Source organism: Pantherophis guttatus, chromosome 3 (assembly GCF_059756535.1).
Source record: "Pantherophis guttatus breed Tessera chromosome 3, ASM5975653v1, whole genome shotgun sequence".
Classification (NCBI taxonomy): Eukaryota; Metazoa; Chordata; class Lepidosauria; order Squamata; family Colubridae; genus Pantherophis; species Pantherophis guttatus.
In genome coordinates this window covers 38,761,986-38,782,734 of record NC_142065.1, presented here as the reverse complement: position 1 = coordinate 38,782,734, position 20,749 = coordinate 38,761,986, and the positions used below count along the sequence as shown (strand labels likewise).

General features: G+C 34.1%; 1 protein-coding gene across 5 annotated transcripts in view; it reads left to right on the top strand.

Moving 5' to 3' along the window:
* The first annotated feature begins 699 nt into the window (after positions 1-699).
* The window catches only part of SYCP1 (synaptonemal complex protein 1), a 63,642-nt gene continuing 43,592 nt past the window's right edge, over positions 700-20,749 (top strand). For 2 of the 5 annotated variants that reach the window (XM_087889342.1, XM_060689708.2), the window contains exons 1-12: positions 700-1,293; positions 2,440-2,486; positions 3,024-3,143; positions 4,094-4,172; positions 8,794-8,840; positions 9,997-10,161; positions 11,913-11,980; positions 13,565-13,638; positions 14,502-14,560; positions 15,466-15,535; positions 17,327-17,400; positions 18,946-19,054. In XM_087889342.1, coding sequence (XP_087745468.1) covers positions 2,448-2,486; positions 3,024-3,143; positions 4,094-4,172; positions 8,794-8,840; positions 9,997-10,161; positions 11,913-11,980; positions 13,565-13,638; positions 14,502-14,560; positions 15,466-15,535; positions 17,327-17,400; positions 18,946-19,054 — 904 coding nt within the window. In that variant the 5' untranslated portion in view covers positions 700-1,293; positions 2,440-2,447. Of the gene's footprint in view, positions 1,949-2,439; positions 2,487-3,023; positions 3,144-4,093; positions 4,173-8,793; positions 8,841-9,996; positions 10,162-11,912; positions 11,981-13,564; positions 13,639-14,501; positions 14,561-15,465; positions 15,536-17,326; positions 17,401-18,945; positions 19,055-20,749 lie in introns of all 5 variants that reach the window. The other 3 variants (XM_087889341.1, XM_060689706.2, XM_034415031.3) reach the window with 2 other exon arrangements.

Sequence of the window (20,749 nt, the reverse complement as noted above, 5' to 3'; positions counted from 1 at the left end):
GATATACTTTCTCAATTAAAAAAGCTTCCTGTTAATTTCTATTATTGTAACTTTAAAGATATATATCTTAAAATCTGCTGTTTTTATATTGGAGATATTATCTTTGCATTTAAGTATTATTCATATCTAAAATAATATTGTGTAAATGACATCTGAATATAAAGCTAATATTTTTAATTTTGTTTAGTGCAATATTTTTCAGGTATATATTTAAGTCTAATAAATGCACTATAAATCTGATTTTCTGTAGCAAATTAATATATTTTATATGCTTAATTGGATCACAAATCTTTATTTCTAAAATACATATGTACACGTTTAAAATGGTAGTCCTCTAATTTAAAATTGCATTATTTCAAAATTTGGAAGAAATAAAACAGACCAAGTAGCACAGATTGCTGCTACAGGATGGTACATTCAGAAGTTCCGTTAGTTCCTAGTTGAAATTTCTGCGAATAAACACCACCTAATTGCTCTTTTTGTTGGTAGAAAAAACATTCACCGCACATCTGATTTGGCTGCGCGCAGATTCTCTAGTGCTTCCCAATTCGGCGTCAATGAAATCGGCTCGCTCCATTTTTAGACTCAAGGGATGGCGGGACCTTGATTGATTTCCTGACACCATTTGCGAATGTTGAGTAGCCTTACTCATCTGAAAGCTTGTTTACCCTGACCAGCTATCAGCGGCTCTCCAAAACTGAATCCGGGGCGGCCATCTGTTTGCAAAGCCACAGTTCTTTCTCATGCGTTAACATATTTTCCCCTAGTTCTTATCATAGTGTTCAGTCCAATTCGCTACAACGCTTTCAGTTTAGGTTTTTGTAAAGACTTTTGTTGTCTTCAGCAACAAAACGTGAAATAAGGTCCAACTGTCTATATGGAGATTCTCTGTCATCCAGGTCATGGTTGTCATGGTGCTTTTTTCAAAAGGGCAACTGGACTTTCTGGTTTTTCTTTGAAGACGTTTCACTTCTCATCCAAGTAGTTTCTTGGATGAGAAGCGAAAGGGCCAAACTGAGAAAGAGGGTCTTCGGAAAGGAAAGCGGGAAAGCGGTCTACCGGCGAGGCGGGCAGGTGAACCTCTGATTAACGAGAAGTATCGATCATTCTTTATCTTTGGGCAGACGCCCCACCCCTTCCCCCTCCCCGAATGAAGTTGAAGCAAAAGGCGTTAAACCGCCGATCTGCGCCTCGCGCTTTTGCACACGGCCCTGTGTCGATTTATTTCCCGCCTTTTTCTTCTTATATTTGTTCCAATGCTTGGGGTCGTTACGCTCGGTGCTGCAGTTTGAGGTAAAGATTCATTCACGCACGGGTCTCCTGGCCTAAGGGCTGCATTTTCATTCCGCTTTCCCAGCGCCTCGCAACCTCCTTTGGTCACTTGTCTTAACGTGTGATGTGTCCGAGAGTAACATATTGTCGAGGCTGAGAACGGGATCCTATGCCTGTCATCTTTATGCATGATTCTAGAGGATTTTTTTAGAGCTTTTCGGTTATAGATGCTATTGCCCTATAAAAGAAATGTTTAACAATAAAAATGTTCGATCGCCATTGTAATTTAAATATGCCAATTAAGAGCGAAATATAAACTTTCAAGTTAAAAAAAATTCACGCGTTACTTGTTACTAATGTGCTATTTGGCATTTGCATTCATTGTCGTTGGAATGTAAAACGTACATTTAGTTAAGTTTGGTTCTTTATTTCATCAGTAATGTTGACAAATGATACACTGTTTCAGACTAAAGTTAAGTATTACCTGAACATTATTTTTATGATGATGGGCTTTTCAAAATGCTGTGAGATTGACAATTGATCTAGAAACCCATGTCCTAGAAAGAGTAAAGCAAGAGGAGAGAATTATAGACAAGTAGAAAAGAGGTACATTTGTTTACATATTCCTAAACATATTGATACAAAAGTTTCTGAATTAATTGGGAATAATTTACAGGTAAATAGTTGTGACTTTAGTTTCTGTTCTTTTACTATACTTGAAGTAAATAAATACTATAAGTTCATTATTATTTCTTGACAGTTCAGTCAAAGGTGTTTTTATTATTATATTTTGATTTTAAATAAGTTTTTATACTTGCTTCTTCCCCTCTAGATAATGTTTAGACTTTGTGGTCTTATGCATATCCTTTCTCTTTGCTTTACTATAAGTTAGTCTTACTAAATTTGAAAGCCCTCATTTTCTGACAGGGCCTTGGATTTCTACCCCCACTTTTCTATTTTATTGGCACCATAATATTCTTCACTAAAATATCCAGAAAAAAGAGCAATCCTATGGAGACTTTTCATATACAGTAATGGAACCTACGCAAAATTAAATCAACTTTATCTAGAAAAGTATTCTAAATAACTTCAATACCAGCTAAACATTTTATCATTTATTTCTATGTTTGTTAATTTATTCCATTTGTATGCTTCTGAATCTGGCAGAGACTCCAATGGTTTACAAAAATAAATCAACAATGAAAACATCCATGGTAAACAACAATTTTCTTAACTTGAATTATAATAATAAAAAATCAGTGTAATAAAACACTAGATTGGAAATAAAAATGTTTCATATTAAGAAATTAAAAGAACATATTTAGGCAATTCAAAAGCTGTCTAAACTGAGGAGATATTCATAGCTAAATGTATGTATCTCATAGAAAAGCAGCTTACTATGATCTTATTGTATGTTCTAAGTTTCTTGTGTATATGTTTGATCCCAGTCTATGTCATTGCCTCATGAATAATAGTTTATTTAATTGAAATTGGCTTTTTTCCTGTTAAATATAAGCAATATATTTTTTTTAATTTTTGAATCACAAATATTAGAGTAGTAATGCTAGCCTATTATGTGGTATTACTACATGTGATACTATGGTATCAAGTAGTAGGTTGTATAAGAGCTCACACTGATCTGCAGAGTATGAAAAAGTGCAAAGAGAAGCAACTTGATTCAATCAATATGTGCATTAAAGCATAAACATTGCTAAATGTTATTTTGAGATTTGAGCCTGGTGTCTTTTTAGAGTGAGAAAGAAGAAGAGAAATCTTTTAAATTTAAATTGTTTGTACCACCAAGACTGAGTAATACCCAGGTGTCTGCAGTCAAACCACAATCAAGTACACGGGATGAGGATTTCTTTCAGGTAAATATGAATATATCCTTTTTTTCTAAGTAAATGCAGAAAATGTTAGTTTATCTTGTAAAAACTGGAATATATTTGAATAGAAAAAAACTTTTTTATTTAAAAAAATAATAATTTCAACATTTATTAAATATTCAGGGTATGACAACTTTGGAAATGAAATAAAACATTTCAGATTTTAAAATTAACATACTCAATTACTAAATGTTTGGCTCTAAATTGAAGATCTAAATCAGTTCCCAAAAGTTTTCCTTCATAACCCGAAACTGCTTATCAGAAAGACCCAGCACACTGGATTGGAAAAAGGAAACTTGGATCCCAAAGATCTCCAGCCCAGTATGCCAGTCTCTTTCCCCTCTGTGAGCTAAGTGTCTAGCAGGGGTGAAATCTACTTACCTTCCTTACCGGTTTGGAAGCGCAGGCACCACGCACTTGCTTTGCTGGTGCACACATGTGCATGCAGACCTGTGCATGCACAAAACATTCTGTGCATGCTCAGAAGGTAAAAAACACATTACTTCCTCGTTTTAACAGGTGGGTGGGTGGAGCATTTCACTCCTGCTTTCTAGCCTTTAGAAACACTGCTTTCACTAGCTTTCTGGCAATCTTTCTGAAAGATGGAAAGATTGGAAAGTATTTTTACACTTCAGAAAGATCCTGTTTGCTTATCTTTGTTGATCAATCGAGAATTGTGTATAAGAGATCAGAGGTGTGGAAAAGTTAGTATGCTATTTCAATGAATTTCAATGCACTTAATATTAGATTGGAGCCAGATCTGTTATTACATTTTCTAAGACTTTAATAGTTCTAAACTTGTCCTGTGAATGAATAATTAGTTTTAACTGACTTTTCATTAAGAGTCATAATTTAATTTCATCTTTATACATTATCAAAGTGCTGTATCTGTGAGTTAATATGTTATGTATTACCATTTTCATAATTTTTTTCAGAATTTTAGTAATGGAACAGAAGAATATTATAACTCATCTTATGGGATGAAAAATATTTCCAAACATATAGAAGTCATTGGTACGTTAAAGGATGGATTGCTGGATTCAAAATTTCATTGTTTTATATATGTAATTGATAGCTTTTCTATTGCATTTCTATTTTCTATATTTCATTTTATTTTTCGTTTATGGTAACCAGATAAACGTGCCCAGAAGGAAATGTATGCTATAGTATATAGTGTATACTATAGTACTGCACACACATACTATATAATTATCCTCATTCAGGAGTATTTTACTACATTAATTCATTAAATAAACTAGATATACATATATTGTCCTTTTATCATGATTATGTTTACAAACATAAAGTTGATAAAATCCATGAAACAGAATATCAAAAAATCCACTATATCAAACCTGACAAATATTGACAAATAAAATTCCAAATAAAAATGTTATTCCTACATTACTACTAAAATTCACATTTTATCTTAAATAAGAAAGGCCAATAGCAAAGAGACTAAAGTGGGAACAAGATATTCCAAAATTTGAGGGGTCAACAGAGAAGATCTGCCTTCAGGTCCACATCCCCTAATTTTTAGTGGGACCATAATTTTAAGCATCTCTTCTTTGATAGTTATAAAAGACAGACAGAATCTATCTGGATAAGAAAGTTCCTAAAGTAACTCAAGGCTGAGCCATGTGAGACTTTATACATTTAAAACCAGCATTTTGAATTTGATAAACTATTGACAATCAATACAACGATGGGAATATAGGTCTTACGTTGCAATAGTGTCTCTCCCATGTAAGTGTCTTAATTGTAGTGTTTTATACCAACAATGATTTTCACGTGATTCGTAATGTAAATATATGTAGTTAAGGATATGAGTCACTGTTACCAGGATTTTCTGGCTCAGGAAACGTACACCTACATAGGAGCCATAGTGGTGCAGTGGTTAGAATGCAATATAGCCAGGAGTTTGATACTGACGGGTTCAAGGTTGACTCAGTCTTCCATCCTTCTGAGGCCAGTAAATGAGGATCCAGATTGTTGGGAGCAATATGCTGATATTTGTAAACCATTCAGTAAGTGCTGTAAAGCACTATGGAATGGTATATAATTCTAAGAGCTATTGCTATCTGGTACATCCATCTAAATTGGGAAAACACTTCCTTGGCTGTTGCTTTCATTTGCTGTTTGTTCTAGCAGCAGGCACGCTCAATGGAAACCCCAAAATCACAAACCCGGTGATTTCACACCATGGACCATTTAGAGCAATAAACAGAACATAATTGGCAGTCAATATGTTGTACAATGAATAATTTTGTTTTTCTAGGATTCATTTCATGTAGTCCCTCACAGCTTCTAGATATTTTATTTATTTATTTATGTATTCAATTTGTATGCCGCCCCTCTCCGAAGACTCAGGGCGACTCACAATGCATTTAAAATCATTATAAAAAACATTTAAAAATTAAAAACATTAAAACCATTCATGGCCGGATCTTGCTGGATCGCAAGAGCGAGATCATCGGCCCCAGGCCTCCCGGAAAAGCCAGGTCTTCACAGCTTTTTGGAAGGCCAATAGGGTGGGGATGGTCCGGACCTCAGGAGGTAGCTGGTTCCAGAGAGCTGGGGCAGCCACAAAGAAGGCCCTCCCCCACGGGCCCGCCAGCTGGCATTGTTTAGCTGATGGGACCCGGAGGAGACCAACTCTGTGGGATCTTACCGGTCGTTGGGAGTTATGCGGTAGAAGGCGGTCTCGAAGATACCCTGGCCCTGAGCCATGTGGGGCTTTAAAGGTAATAACCAATACCTTGAATTGTGACTGGAGACCAATAGGGAGCCAGTGTAGCTCGCGGAGAATTGGTGTAATGTGGGTGTACCTAGGTGCACCCATGACAGCTCGCGTGACTGCGTTCTTTACCAACTGTAATCTCTGAACACTTTTCAGGGGTAGCCCCATGTAGAGCGTGTTGCAATAATCTAACGGTTAGGTGACAAGGGCATGAGTGACCGTGAGGAGAGCCTCCCGGTCCAAGATACTTGACAGGATTTTCAGTCCAGCTTGAGATAGAGATGTAAAGCTCATTATCATGCCCACACTGATGGGGTCTCAATTCAAACCAGTGGCTTCATGTAAATGTTAGATAGTATAGGAAAGAGCTAAGTGTTGTGACAATCATGGGCTCAGTTGCAATTCCCCCATAACTCAGTTGGAACCATCAATTTAGGAAAGAACAGAATTACTGTAGAATGATATTCCCTACCCCATACATATTTAGGTGTTCTAGATGAATAGAATGCTGCTAAGAAGTCTAAAAGTATGAGAAGCATATTAGCTCCATTCAGATTTCAACAATGGCCATCTATCAGAATAAGCAGTACTGTTTTCAAGTCATGTTCAGATTCTACATATACAGGAATCCAGATAATCTTCTATTCCACTACTTTCTCTAAAATTTACAGCAAAAAGGAAGACTGGAATATGGACCGAAATTGCCTAATAGTGTTGAACCTTGGAACGGCTGCTTCAAAAAAGGGCTAGACCATTGCTTTCTTCAAGATTGGTGGCACTTTTCTGTTTCTCAAAGAGTGCTCAAAGGAGTAAGATTCTACCCAAACACGATCTAGATAATCTGCTTTATCTAGCATCCTCTATTCCATTATTTTCTCAAAGCTTTACCACAAAAAAGATTGAGATATGGAGAGAAATGCTCAAAAGATTAAGATTGATCATTATTGGAGCTTACACTACAAATAATTTTATCTGGTCCGTGGAACTCCAAAGATCAAAACAATGCCAGATAACATTGCAGATATTACTGTATTTACTTTATAAAACTGCAAGAGCTATTCCACTTTGAGTTAATACTTGTGAAGAATTGTAGACCTGGCCTTGGTACTGAGGAAAAAAATAAATAAATGGGGGTGGGGAGAGTTTCAAATGAGATTATATAGTCCTACGAAACTCAAAATAACACCTCGCCATTTTTGCTCAATATAAGAGGAAATAGAAAATGAAAGGCTTTCAGGAATTCGTTATTTTACTTTATAATAATAAAGATCTTTTCTTGAACTCCTGCTGTATTTAATTTTTGACTTTACCTGTCTCTCTTGTAAGGACTGACGATACCAACCAATCCAGTTTGAAATCAATTTATGGCACTATTCTCACATGTAGCTAAATTGAGGTGGGGGGACTACCCACATACCCTCTTAATTTAGAGGGTCTCTTCTCTCACCTCATTTAGCTAGCCAATTCCAATATCCCCACTCCCTTCTTTGGATATCTTACCATAAAAGTCCTTACCAATCTTATTTTGAAGGCTTCAAAACATATCACCAATAGCAACCTTTGAATGATTTTTCATACAGTTCCAGGTCCCATCCAGGACCACCAATTTTTCAGTGTAGAAGGAGGGATCTCTTATTTTTCCTAATTATGGATGTGATCAGTTATCCATCCATTTCTAGTGTTTCTTCATTCCTACTTTCTTTCACCCACCCTTATGCAGTTTGTTAAGTTTCATCTACTATTTGTTGTGCTTTGAAGAATCACTGTTTTTTTCTCTATTTGTTCGATGAGAGTTGTACTTCATGCTATTTTCCCCTGGAATTGGAATTAAAAAACAATTTGGGAATAAATAGCAAAAAAGGTGATTAGAACATTGATTTTGCAAAGTTATAAATGGGTTAAGGGGTCACATGGATTTGAAACTAACTTCAAGAATCTTTCCTTTGACAAAAGGTTGTTAGAATTTTATTTTAAAATGATTTTGAAATAAGTATAAGAAATCTTCCTGTGGACCAGGAAGAAACCTCTAGATAAGATGGCACTTTGAAGACTAATGCTAGAGAGAACCAAGAAAAACTAAAAGTATACGTAAAGGAGAAGAGACCCACTAATACAGAAAGGAACAAATTATTCTAGCTTGATATAAATATTTGGAAACAATGCACTCCGAAATTACTCTTAAAATTGCTATCATAAAATTGGATTTAAAAGGTTATAGAAGGGGGACATGCTTTACTGGACAAGACAGGCTGATTTGAATATGGATTTAAAAAGACAGGTTACAAGAATGATATAAATAAAAATGTTATATTGGATGTACGCATGTATGTGTCCACATGTACACATGAATCTGCCAAATAATTTACTAATTAAAATTGATATACAAATAACAACAAAAAAAATGACTTAGATAACTTTCATTTTGGATTTGCAAAAGTTTTGAAAGAATTTCTGAGGAGACAAAAATAGAATTCTGAGACACTGTTTAAAAGAATTAAAAATAGATTTGAATTTTTAGAGAAAGTGATAAGTTACTGTGCTACAAGTAAAAATATAACATAAGCTAATTTGATTAAGGTTAAAATAGTTATGCTGTTATCTCAGGCAATTTTTATTTGTAAAATTTATTTAAAAAATCAATGGGCTTTATTGATTAGGATTAAATGAGGTTTTAAGAATTGTTTCATTAGGGTGATGTTAATGAAATTACTTGTCATGATAAAAGGGGAAGTTATTTTCTTATACACATTTTTTATTATACATTATTTTCTCTACACTCTTTGTTCTTTGTATTTTTTTTAGTTTGTAGTTTTTATCTTTGTAACTCTAAACTTTAATAAAATTATTACAAAAAGAAATACTCATATTGAATGGTCAAAATGTTTCATTTTATAGACCCTTCTCCACAGAAAGTAAAGCTTGTACCTGACATAGAGCAAGAGGTCAGTTAATTATATAATATAAAAGTTATATTAAAATTTGGATTGTATTAATTTGGGAGTTTGGTTATGTTGATTATTAATGCTTGTGAGATAATAAAAGGGTAACTTGCAGATCAGCAGGATATATTCCATGTCAAAATGAAAATAACATTCCTATCAAAATACAGAATCCTATTTACTCATGTGTATAAAATAGCTCATTGGTGTATTTATTAATTATATGGTAATGTATTGGCAAGATGCAATTTTGGAAAGTTTTATCTGCACTTTTATGATCTTATTAAAGTGTTTTTCACTCAATATGAAATAGTTCACATTTTTAAATATAACAGTTCTTTGTGCAGCATTTATTGTTTAATATGTTAATACACAGTTTAGATGTGCCAAGTTTATTATATTTATCACTTCAGGCATTTTTCTCTTTCTAGAGAAAATAATGAACTTTTAATATTTGGCTAATTCTTACATGCAGATAATGTACAGCATTACATTATCATCCATTGTACAGCAAAAATTTTGAAGCTACATGAAAAGAAAAAACTTTTATTAAGGGAAAGGTATTGAAATTAGTATTGAAAAATATGGATGAGAACAAAGGCTGTATATCATTTATCTTGCTTCTATGATCTAAATTTATACTTACTTTAATGATCTTTTTAAATTTTAAATAGTTATCCATGACAACATGTGACAGTTTAATGGATTATTAAATTTAGCCATCCTTAAAGAAAGTTGCTCATAGCATCAGGCTTGTTTTTTTTTTTTATAAAACCTTCAGACTTAGTTTAGACTGAAAACTGCTTTAGATCAGTGATAGTTTTTTGATACAAACATATAAGTAGATTTCAGAAAAATCACCTTTTATACAGTTATGAAATAAATAGAATTTCCTGAAGGGTACTATTAAGAAATAGTCACCTACAAGAAAAAATAATTAGCTTTAGAAAATTACTGACATCTCATTTTTTTCATGTTCCTAGTACATTGTCCTTAATACTTTAAATAGTCGTGGATAACTTTGAGATTTTTTATTGACAATATTATAATCCCTTCTTTTTATGTTGCATATTTTGAGTATATCCAAGGCTAGGTTTAATGGCAAATGTGAGTACTAAAATGAGATAATTGTTTATTACATTGAAACCTATTTTTGTAGAATATGGAGACAATGAATGAGCTTTATTCAAGGCTTTACAAAGAAGCAGAAAAGATCAAGAGATGGAAAGTCAGTGTACAATATGAATTAAAGGAAAAAGAGAAAAAAATGCAAGAAAATAGAAAAATTATTGAAGCATTGCGTAAAGCCATTCAGGAATTACAGGTAAGTGTTTATTGTATTTTGAAATGGACTTCAGGCAAGTGTTTATTGTATTTTAAAATGGACTTCAAAATAAAGTAATAAAGTAAAATATATTTTTTAAAAAACTTGACATTTAAGATGTTATACAATTTTAAGATGAGTTCTGTGAATGTTTTATTATTTTTCCATTGTATTTTAGGGTAATTGTAGACAATCTTTCTGTTTCCCAACTCATCTCATTCAAAAGTTTAGAGATTTGTCAAAGCTATTTTTATTGAATGCACATGTCAATACACTATGATCGTGGATATGTTTATATATTTTTGATTCCATAAAATTCATTAAAAAATGATAGTAAGACTCACCCTTCACTACCAAGAGTGAACATAGAAAATTGTTAAATAATCCATTTGTTGTCCAGACATTGATAAGTGCCTTATCCTGCTATCTCAGTTTCACACATGATCGATCTCTCTTGTTATCATGCCATTGCAGTTGGATCCTAGGAGCTGGTAAGTGAGATGAATTGGCCACTCCTCATCCCTAGTTATCTTTGCTTTTATGGTAATTGCAGCTTGAAATACAATTTCCTTGCTGATGAATAAGACAACAGTGATGCAAGAATTTGTAAATAATGATAACATTATCAATACACAATAATACAACTGATTATATGATGAGTATACAGTTATGATATCATAAAATCAGTTAGAGCGTTCGTTACACTTCATTCTTGGGATTTCCAATCATTTTTATACAGACTGGAAGAACTTTTTTAGAGTATATGCTTTGTTGAAAAGAAATGTGAACATTTTTTTATTATATTCACCCAGAATATTTGCTAAAATAGAATTAAATTAAGAATCAGAATAACTTGTAGAAGTCAATCATAAGATAATAATTTTCAGATACTGATTAACTCCAAAAAGAAATAATGGGATGAGTATCCATGAATGCATTTAATATTAAATACTGGAACTGTATTTATAACAAGATTAGTACTGAATTCTAAGATCTGAGTTCTGCCAGCTATGTATTTCTGGTTCTTCCTCAAAATAATATCTTACAGGATTTTTTTTGTTTCTCCCTATGGGGGTTATACACATCCAGGTTTTCTACTGATTGGAGAAAAGGAGTGCTGTTTGTATATCTCAAAGTAATTTCTGTTTTTAAAGGGTACTTCCAGTGCTGACAAACGTAGCTATTCACTGCCAGTATTCTCTTTCACTACTGTAACAACACTTATGGATTTGAAATACTTGGAAATTGGAGTAGTAACAGTCTGCCATTTCTATTTACAGCCTGATTGGCAAGTTGCAGGCATAGCTCAGAAGCAAGGTTGAGGCAGTAGGGAATGTTCCATTGCTCCTTGGAACCTCTTCCTGATGCCTGTAACTAGACACTATGCAATAGAGCTGTATTCAGAAGTAGTCCAAGTGATAGTTACTTATTGGCATGGAACAACACCAAGCCAGCAACTGTTATTAAGGCAACTTGTAAGTTATTTAAAGACTTTGCACTCTGCACATATAACAAAATCTGGCCTACCACTTATTAAGGAGAATAATTGGTGGTAGTTTTAGATGTTATGTTGGAAGAAGAAATAAAGATTTTCTTCAGAGCAGCACAAATTGTACTAGCATACTTTACTGTCAAGCCCAGTATTGAGAAAATATACATTAACACAGTCATGAACAAAAGTCCATCTTTTTATATTTGGAGTCATAATTTAATCAGACTAAAACATATCATTTGCATCTTTATGAATTTAGTTTGAAAATGAAAAGTTAAGCCTAAAACTTGAAGATGAAATACATGAAAACAATGAACTTCTAAAAGAGTAAGTAATATTAGTAAAACTTTATTAAAATAAATTATGGAACTTAAATTATTGATTATAGCAAGCAGCAATACCATTCTGACATTGGCTAATTTCAACAAAGCTAAGTAATATATTCATAGTACAGATAATCCTTAACTTAAAACCACAATTGGAACTGGAATTTTTGTCCTAAGTCATTGCGGTTGTAAGTTGAATCTGATCCAATTTTAGTACCATGTTTATGATGATCATTAAGGAAATTACTGTGGTAAAGGAACACTATAGTTGTAAGTGTGAACTCATTTTTCCAAATGCACAAATTATTATCACATTACTGCAAGACATTGCAATGGATTATAAAAATGGATTATAAATGCGAGCCACTTGCCAAGAGTCCAAGTTGCAATCACAATAACCTGAGGATGGTGCAATAGTCATAAGTGCAAGACTATCATAAGTGTGAGGACTATACATTTTTCAAATGATAAGGAAATCCTAGGGCTGTGGGATACTTGAAATAATGACAAAAAATCCTCACGAAAGGACACCATTGTTAAATAGTTATCAAGGAAAGAGATGGATGTGTCCAGATGGCATCAGAAATCAAGCCAAAGTCAACCTTGCAGCAATTATTGACATATATTTTGGCAATTTTATTCATTCATTTATTCATTCATTCATGCTGCCATCTTGCCAAAGACAACCCATTGTTTTGAAGTGATAAATCTTCAACTTGACCAACATCTACCTCACCCATATCACCCAGGTTTATTTATATAAATAATTCAAACCAATTAAACGTTTTCTCTACTTTCATCAAACTATGGCATCAAATCCATAGTTTGGTAGCATATCCACAGGTAGCTATTTTTTGATGCATCCCAATAATGTTTTCATCTCAGCATAGCCCATGAGTGAGGTAATCTTTAGCTGATCTTAACTATTCTAATGATAAAGTAGCATTTTCTCTTTATTCTGACATTACCGGGGATAGCTGGAAGGTACACCTTATCACCCTTTATTACACTTGCATCACCTTTCAATTGGATAGAAGTGAGAAAATTTGCAGTGATTGTGAAAAGAGGCAATAGAGCAGAGGTGTGAAACTCACATCGTCATGACATCATGTGACATATTGGGACTTTTTCCCACTTCACTAAACTGAGCACGGGCGTGGCCAGCGCATGATGCATCTGGCCCGCGGGCCAGAAGTTTGACAGCTCTGCAATAGAAGGTTGGCTACAATTTGGTAAAGAGAATAGCAAATTTAATACCAATAGTGTTTTCTGCTGGCTCAGGGATAGGTGAAGAGCATGTGCATTTCTTCTCAGCCATGGAGAAAGGTTGTATGACAGTTACATTATGAATAAGCAAGCTTCCTTCCACAACAGCATTTTGTTAAAACAATCAAGTAAGCACTTAAAAATTTGTGCCCAGCAGCACAAATCTTTCCCTCCCCTTTGTTAGGCAGTAGATCTTTTACTTTAATTGGAATCAGGTGAGGAAACTACTCCAGAATTTTAAAATTGCTCTGTAAAGACATTTTTTTGTAAAGCAAGGAACTATGGTAGCAACTTAATGTTGTTAATGTTATCTTTTCAGAAATAATGCTACAAGACATTTGTGCAACTTACTCAAAGAAAAATGTATGCAATCAGTGGAGAAGTGCAACAAATGTAAATATACTTATCAGCATTTATCTTTTCCACACTATAAATTGCAACAAAAATACTTATATGTGAATAAAATATTTAATTAATTAATTAATTTTCTAATTTTCTAAATAAAAAAATATTAGCTGGTTCTTCACAAAATGTTTTATTACATATACTATAAGGTCAACCTTATGTTCAGAACTACTACTTGGCTGGTCAGTTCCTCAAGAACTATCATACCTAAACAGGAGTTTACCTATAAAATAAAAAATGTGTTTTAAATTAAAATTGTTTATTTGGTTCAGCAGAGAATAGATGGATGGGTAGATGGATAGATTATATGCCTTTAAATCAATGTCAATTCTTAGTTCTCACATAGGTAGATTTTCTCCAAGATGATCTGTTCCCAAACTCATAAATCTGTCAGTGTAGTTGAGTGTAGCCATATTGCTGCTACTGGTCTTTCTTGTCTTTTTCCCCCCTTTTCCAGCATTATAGACTTTTCAAGAGATTAGGTCTTCATATAATGTGTCTTAAATATGGTAATTTGAACTGGGTCATTTGTGCCTCAAGGGAGAACTCTGGTTGATTTGTTTGAAGAATCATTTGTTTGTTTACATGGCTAACCATGATAATCTCAAAAGTGTTCTCCAACACCAAAATTCAAAAATGTAAAGAACATAGATAGGAAAGCATTTTTTAGTATTGATAGGACAATCCGAAAACCTTGCTTTATTATGACAGATTATAAAATACTCTGTCCTAAGGTCCTAACATTTAATCCTAATTTAATTCTAACTTGAATTATGTACTGTAATTATTACTGATATCTTTTATTTGACACTAACATTTTTTACTCTACCATATCATTAATTTTGTTAAAGATGAATGTGAACGAGAAGAAACCAGACAAATGTATGTGGATCTTAACAATAACATTGAGGTAATACACTGAAAATATTTAAAATAGACCTGTAGTTTAGTAATGCACCTATAGCTGGATCCTGAGGCCATTAGTTGATCTTTTAGCTAGGGATGGAGGAAATGGTACCTCAAAAAGCAGAATGTGATTGTGGTGATGCATTAATACCTAAATTGCTGTGGCCTTTCCTCCTTATTTGTTTTTTAAATTATAGTTATGAAAAACAGTGAAAATATAGTTGACTGTATTGACCAGCGAGCTGTGGTAGCATAGTGGTTAGAAGGCAGTATTGCAGGCTAATTCTCCTGACTGCCAACAGTTCGTTTTTCATTTTGCTCAAGATTGATTCAGCTTCCATCCTTCTGAGGTCTTTAAAACGAGGACCCAGATTGTTGGGAGCAATATGCTGACTCTGTAAACTGCTGTGGGCTGTAAAGCACTGTGAAGCAGTATATAAGTATTTATTTGACTATCGTTTATTTCATCATTCTGTTTTACTGTTTGTTGAAAGTTTATTGATTTATTTCTTTATATCCTACCTAACCACTTAGTAAAAAGTCCCCCATAGACTGATTCTGGATAAGCATGAAATTTTCATTATCGATCACATCTATCATTACTACCATACCACACTAATTCTCAATAAATAGTATGCCATCATATCATATATAGTAACATCATTATTGCTTGAACAAATGGAATCTTAAAAAAAGTAATAATTTAAAAAAATGAAGAAGATGAACAGTGATTAGTCCTGAAGATAAAGTATTGCAGGCAAATATCAATGACTGAATATAATATTAATATCATGGGACACTATTGTATATAATAAATATTAATATTAAACCTGAATATCTTTATAAAGTATGAATATATTAATTTCTTCGAGAACATTTGTTTTTACCCAATTTTATGTACATTTTTAGAGAATGATAAAGGCTTTTGAAGAACTTCGTGTAGAAGCAGAGAACATCAGACTGGAAAAGTATTACAAAAGTAAGAATGTTGTATTTGGCATATGTGTGATGAATAATAAATTATCAAACTAAAATAGTCACTAAGATTTGAATTATATAATCTTATTTCTTGTTTTCTTATTTGATCTTCTACGAATGCTACGTAAGTTATCTTGAACAATTAAAAGAGACTTGCAAAATGTAATTTTGATTGAAATTTTGAAATTACTGTGTCCTGTTTTGTTATGTTCTCTTTATTATAAACACTTATGAAGCATATAGTGGACTACTTTTGTTGAGACATTAATTGACATTCAAAATGTGGAACATATTGCAAAATTTATATGTGGAATTTATCAGAGGTTTCTATTGGATTGAGTTCCTTGAGACAAGGAATGTAATCTAAGTACGAACTAGTGAAGTAGCTCTTTATAACTTTTAATAGAAAGAGTTATAGGTAGTCCTTGACAACAATCACAATTGGGACCAGAATTTTGAGCAAAGCAGTCACTACACAAAATGCCCATATGACCATTTCATTCAATAACTACAATCCAGTTTCTCCTAGTTACGATTGTTAAGCAGTCACCCAGATTGTTGAGAGATTGTGTGGGGATGCCTCGGAGTGGACCATGCCCTGAGAAGGCTCAGCACCACTGATGCATGGAAAACTGCTGCAGGCTAGGAGACTTTGTCTGGGGATAGACCCACTGGCATACTTGCCAGGAAGCCTGGGTCCTCCCTTCTTATCATGGCTTGGAGGCCTGGGCCATCTCCCTATACATCACATCTGGGAGCCTAATTTCCCTGTCCTACCACACTTGGGACACCCTGGCCTCCTCCCCACTCCTTCATGCCTGGGTCTACTGAATCTTTTTGTTTTTTGCTGCAGCTCCTGAAAGAGCCTTTCCAGCCTTCAGAACAACTGCCTTCATTACAAAGATTATTGTTTGGAAGGCTAGAAAGGATGGGAGTCATAGTGCCCCTGAAATCATAAGGGCATGTGCACTGCCAAATGCATGAATTTTGATCATGTGACTGTAGGTGCTGCAATGACTGTAACTACAGGCAGGGGTTATAACTCTTCAGCATCATCATAAATTGAAAACTAACTGAATAAATGTTGTAAATCAAGAACTCCAGCATTACAAATAATACATGGGCGGATAGGGTATATAGAAGTCCAGCTCCTAGTTATATCTTTGGCAGAGTATTAGAAAGCATTGGAATCTAACAAAATTAATGAATGTTTTTTAACTTTAACTTTAACTTTAAGGAGATTTATTTGCAGGAAGTATATTGTCAAGATAGACAAAGTCAAGCACCTGCTCCTACCAGGAGAATCCAAGAGTTGTGTTCTGTGTATGTATGCCCAGAATAAAGCAGAGGGAAGTGACTTATATCTGATAAATAAAGGACATACACACACTTCCTGTTAAAGATGTTCTTATCATGTACTCATGTTGGCTTGTTTCTAAAATTGCTTAAGAAAATCCTGCCCAAAGTGAGACATTTTGGCAATAGCTTGCAAAAGACTTATGCAGTAGGTTATCCCATCCAGCATAAGCATCCTGTCTTGTTCCTTGACATGAATTTTTATCAGCTGTCATCTTTAAATAGTATTGGTCTGCTATCACTCCAAAACCTGGTGATATATTTTGGAGCAGGTTACTTATTTGAGATTGCAGTGAAATCAGTATGAGATATGATTAGCAAACAAAAATAAGTCTATTACCTTCTCATTTTAAATGAAGGACTTTACTGTAGAGATAACATGTTTTATTTTCTTTACTAATTTAAATGTTAATGTAAATTATTGTTATTTTGGAAGTAAAAGAAGCAGCTGATAAAATAGAACAGCTTGAAAAAGGACACAAGAGAGAGATAAATTCCATGGAAAAAGAGGTTTGTTTATGATTACTTATTTTTGTTAGATTAGTTATAAGTAATGTATATAAATCAACATTTTAAATTATTTTTCTGAATAAATCTTTTAGGGGCATTTTTTAAAATAAAAATAATATATAGTTGGAAGTCCTTAACAGAAAATTGGAGTTTTCTCCTAGAAGGTTATAAAATAATAAAAACATAGTAAAGAGATGAATTAATGCATTTGACAGAAAAAGGAGAGAAAGAAAAGGTGATGTTAAATTATTGAAATCACCGTTCTACATTGGATGGAAGACTAGCATAATTTAAAATATGTGTTTTGTTAAAAATAATGGATTTCCAAAATCCATTTTTATCATCAACTCCCCTGCTTGGTTCATGAATCCAAATTGAAACAACCCAAATAGATACTTGTGTATTCTTTTCTGAAAGATGAATGGAGTCAACCACTTGTGTCACAATAACTGTAACTAGTTCAAAATGGAAGTAGATAACGGAATAGGGAAGGCGTAGCAAAATTTTGTGCATAACTCTAAATGATAGTGAGCAATATCTACAACCCTTTGGATCACATTAAATCTAGGAATAGTATGTTGAATATTGTATGCATGTATGTACATATATGCATGTGTGCCAAAAAACAAAACAAACTGTACCAACTTGGAGTGGAAAAATTCATGACTTTCTTCCGGTTAGAAAGCAGAGATAAAAAAACTTTTCCACCCCAGTTTTCATTTGAAATGTCATTACTATGAGAGGTAGGAAATCAGTTAGGTAGTGAAATTAAATTCCTTCATTTGCACAAACAGATATTATATCACAATCCCACTTAAATTTTTTATTTTCTTAAAGCTGTAAATGACAGGAAGTGAGTTATGTTCTTGCATTAAAATTGATAGTGGATGCTAAAATATCTCCTGACTAAAGCCACTGGTTTCCCACTTAATCAGGATGAATAGCTGAAGTTGGAGTTTTATTTCCCTCTGTCCTCCTCTTATGTCACAGTCTCCTCTGCATTCAGATCAATAGGGAGATTGTGAACTCCCTAGAATAAAAATCACTGCTGTACTTAAAAAGCCTGGGTTAATGAACTTTTCCTTACTGTTGAATGTGGAGGGACTAAGCTGTATAAGTCATGAAGAGATCAACTGTGAGTTGTTTCATTCTTAGTGTACACTTTGACCTTGTTGTCTGGTATAACTTCAGAAAATTTATGTTCCATTTTAGTCTTATTGCTTGTATCAGGTGTAAAGTATCAGTACCATACGTTAAGTTGCAGTTCAGAAGATTTATTTCTCAAGTCTATACACAAGAATCTAGTCAACTAATGGTCAATACTAAATTGGCGCTAGACAGGAATTAACTGAATTCGGGGTGGGGGGGCTGGACTTGGGGCTAGATTGCTTATGGCAAAGTAATGACTCCAGACTACTCCCTTAATTCCACCTTCTGGCTTTGCCTCTTTTCTTACATCTTGTCATATAAAAAACTCTGTGACAAGAATATGAAACTCAAACGGAATTTGAGCAAACATGACTTGTCAATTATTTATTTGATTAGATTTCTATACTGAAAGAAGAAAATGATAAAAAAGATAACAAAATAAAACAGACAGATAGTCAGTTACAGGAATCAAGATTGTTAATACTTGAATTCGAAGAAATAAGAAGTAAGTATTTTTATTGCTATCCTAGTTATCCTCTTTTTGTTTCCCCCCCCTCTCTCTGTGTGTGTGTGTGTGTGTGTGTGTGTGTGTGTGTGTATTCAATTGATTTATCTCCTCCATTCCTCTTTGTTCTGTTTCATTTTCATTATGCTGCTTCCTCCTTCACCTCATTTCCCAGCCAATGTATAATCATGTTTTCTCCAAGCACTGTGATGTCTTGGCAAACACATTTTCATAGTATTGCGCCATTTCACCTGTATTAGAATCTAAGAAAAATTCCATGGATAAAAATCCTAAAGGGGAAAAGAGCTCAAAAAGCATGGGAAACTCTGAAAAATATGATTATAAAAGCCCAGTCCAGCACAATACCACTGAAAAAGAAAAACAAGAAATCCAAGAAGAAACCAGCATGGTTACACAAAGATCTCGGAGAATCTAAAAGACAAAAAGGAAAAGTACAAAAAAAGGAAAGACAGGCACATAATTAAGGCAGAGTATCTTGACAGACAAACAATGGGCCCTATCCAACAAAATGAAATTTAATTTGGAAAAAAGTAAGGTACAAGAACAGATTGGCGAAACCTGGTTTAAAAACAGTAACTGTGAGGGAGCTTGGAGTCCTAGTCGATGATCACTTAAATATGAGCCAGCACTGTGCGACAGCAGCCACAAAAGCTAATACAATCCATGATTGTATAAACAGGCATAGAATCAAAATTGTGAAGTATTAGTACCATTTTATAAAGCCTTAGTAAGGCCACACTTGGAATACTGCATCCAGTTTTGGTCACATTACAAAAAAGAGACTGGAAAAAGTGCAAAGGAGCAATTAAGATGACTAAAGGCCTGGAGGCAAATTTATGAAGAACAGTTGCAGGACTTGGATTTGGCTAATCTAGAGAAAAGAAGAACTGGGGGTGGGGAGAGGAAACATGATAGCAGTATTCTAGCATTCAAGAGGTTGCCATAATGAGGAGGGGGTCAACTTATTTTCCAAAGGACAAGAAACTAATCAAGGAAAGAAGGAACCTGAAATTAAGGAGAAACTTTCTAACGGTGAGAACAATTAACCAGTGGAACAGCTTCCCTTCAGAAGTTGTAGGTGCTTCACAGTGGTGAAATCTAAAATTTGTTACTACCGGTTCTGTGGGCGTGGCTTGGTGTGTGTGTGGGGTAATGTGACGGTGGGCGTGACCCAAAAATTTTTTTTTACTTTTAAAACCATTTTTTCACCAGAGGTTGTAAAAAAATGCTTTAAAAAGGCTCTGACGGTCCCAGCTTGGATGATCAGAGGCATTTAAAAGAAAAAATCCTTTTTTTCTTTTAAATGCCTCTGACGATCCAAGCTGAGTTGCCTGATCGGCAGATGCTTTTTTAAAAAGTACTTTTTTGGAGTATAAGACATACTTTTTTCCATCCTAAAAGAGGCTGAAAATTTGGGTGCATCTTATACTCCGAATGTGACCCCGCCCACCCCCACCCTTTGGCCTCTGCGTGTCATCTTCCTAGCTGCAGAGATTACCATCAACTGGCTTGTATTTTTGGGTTCCACGATCGCATTGTCAGCCTCCAAACGCTCCGTTTGAGAGCCCTTCAAGGCTGCAGGGATCGCCAAAGCATATCACCGCCAATTGCAGCCCGAAAATGTGATGAGTTTTGAGCCCAAAATGGCTATCCAGAACAGCTGTTGCCTTCTCT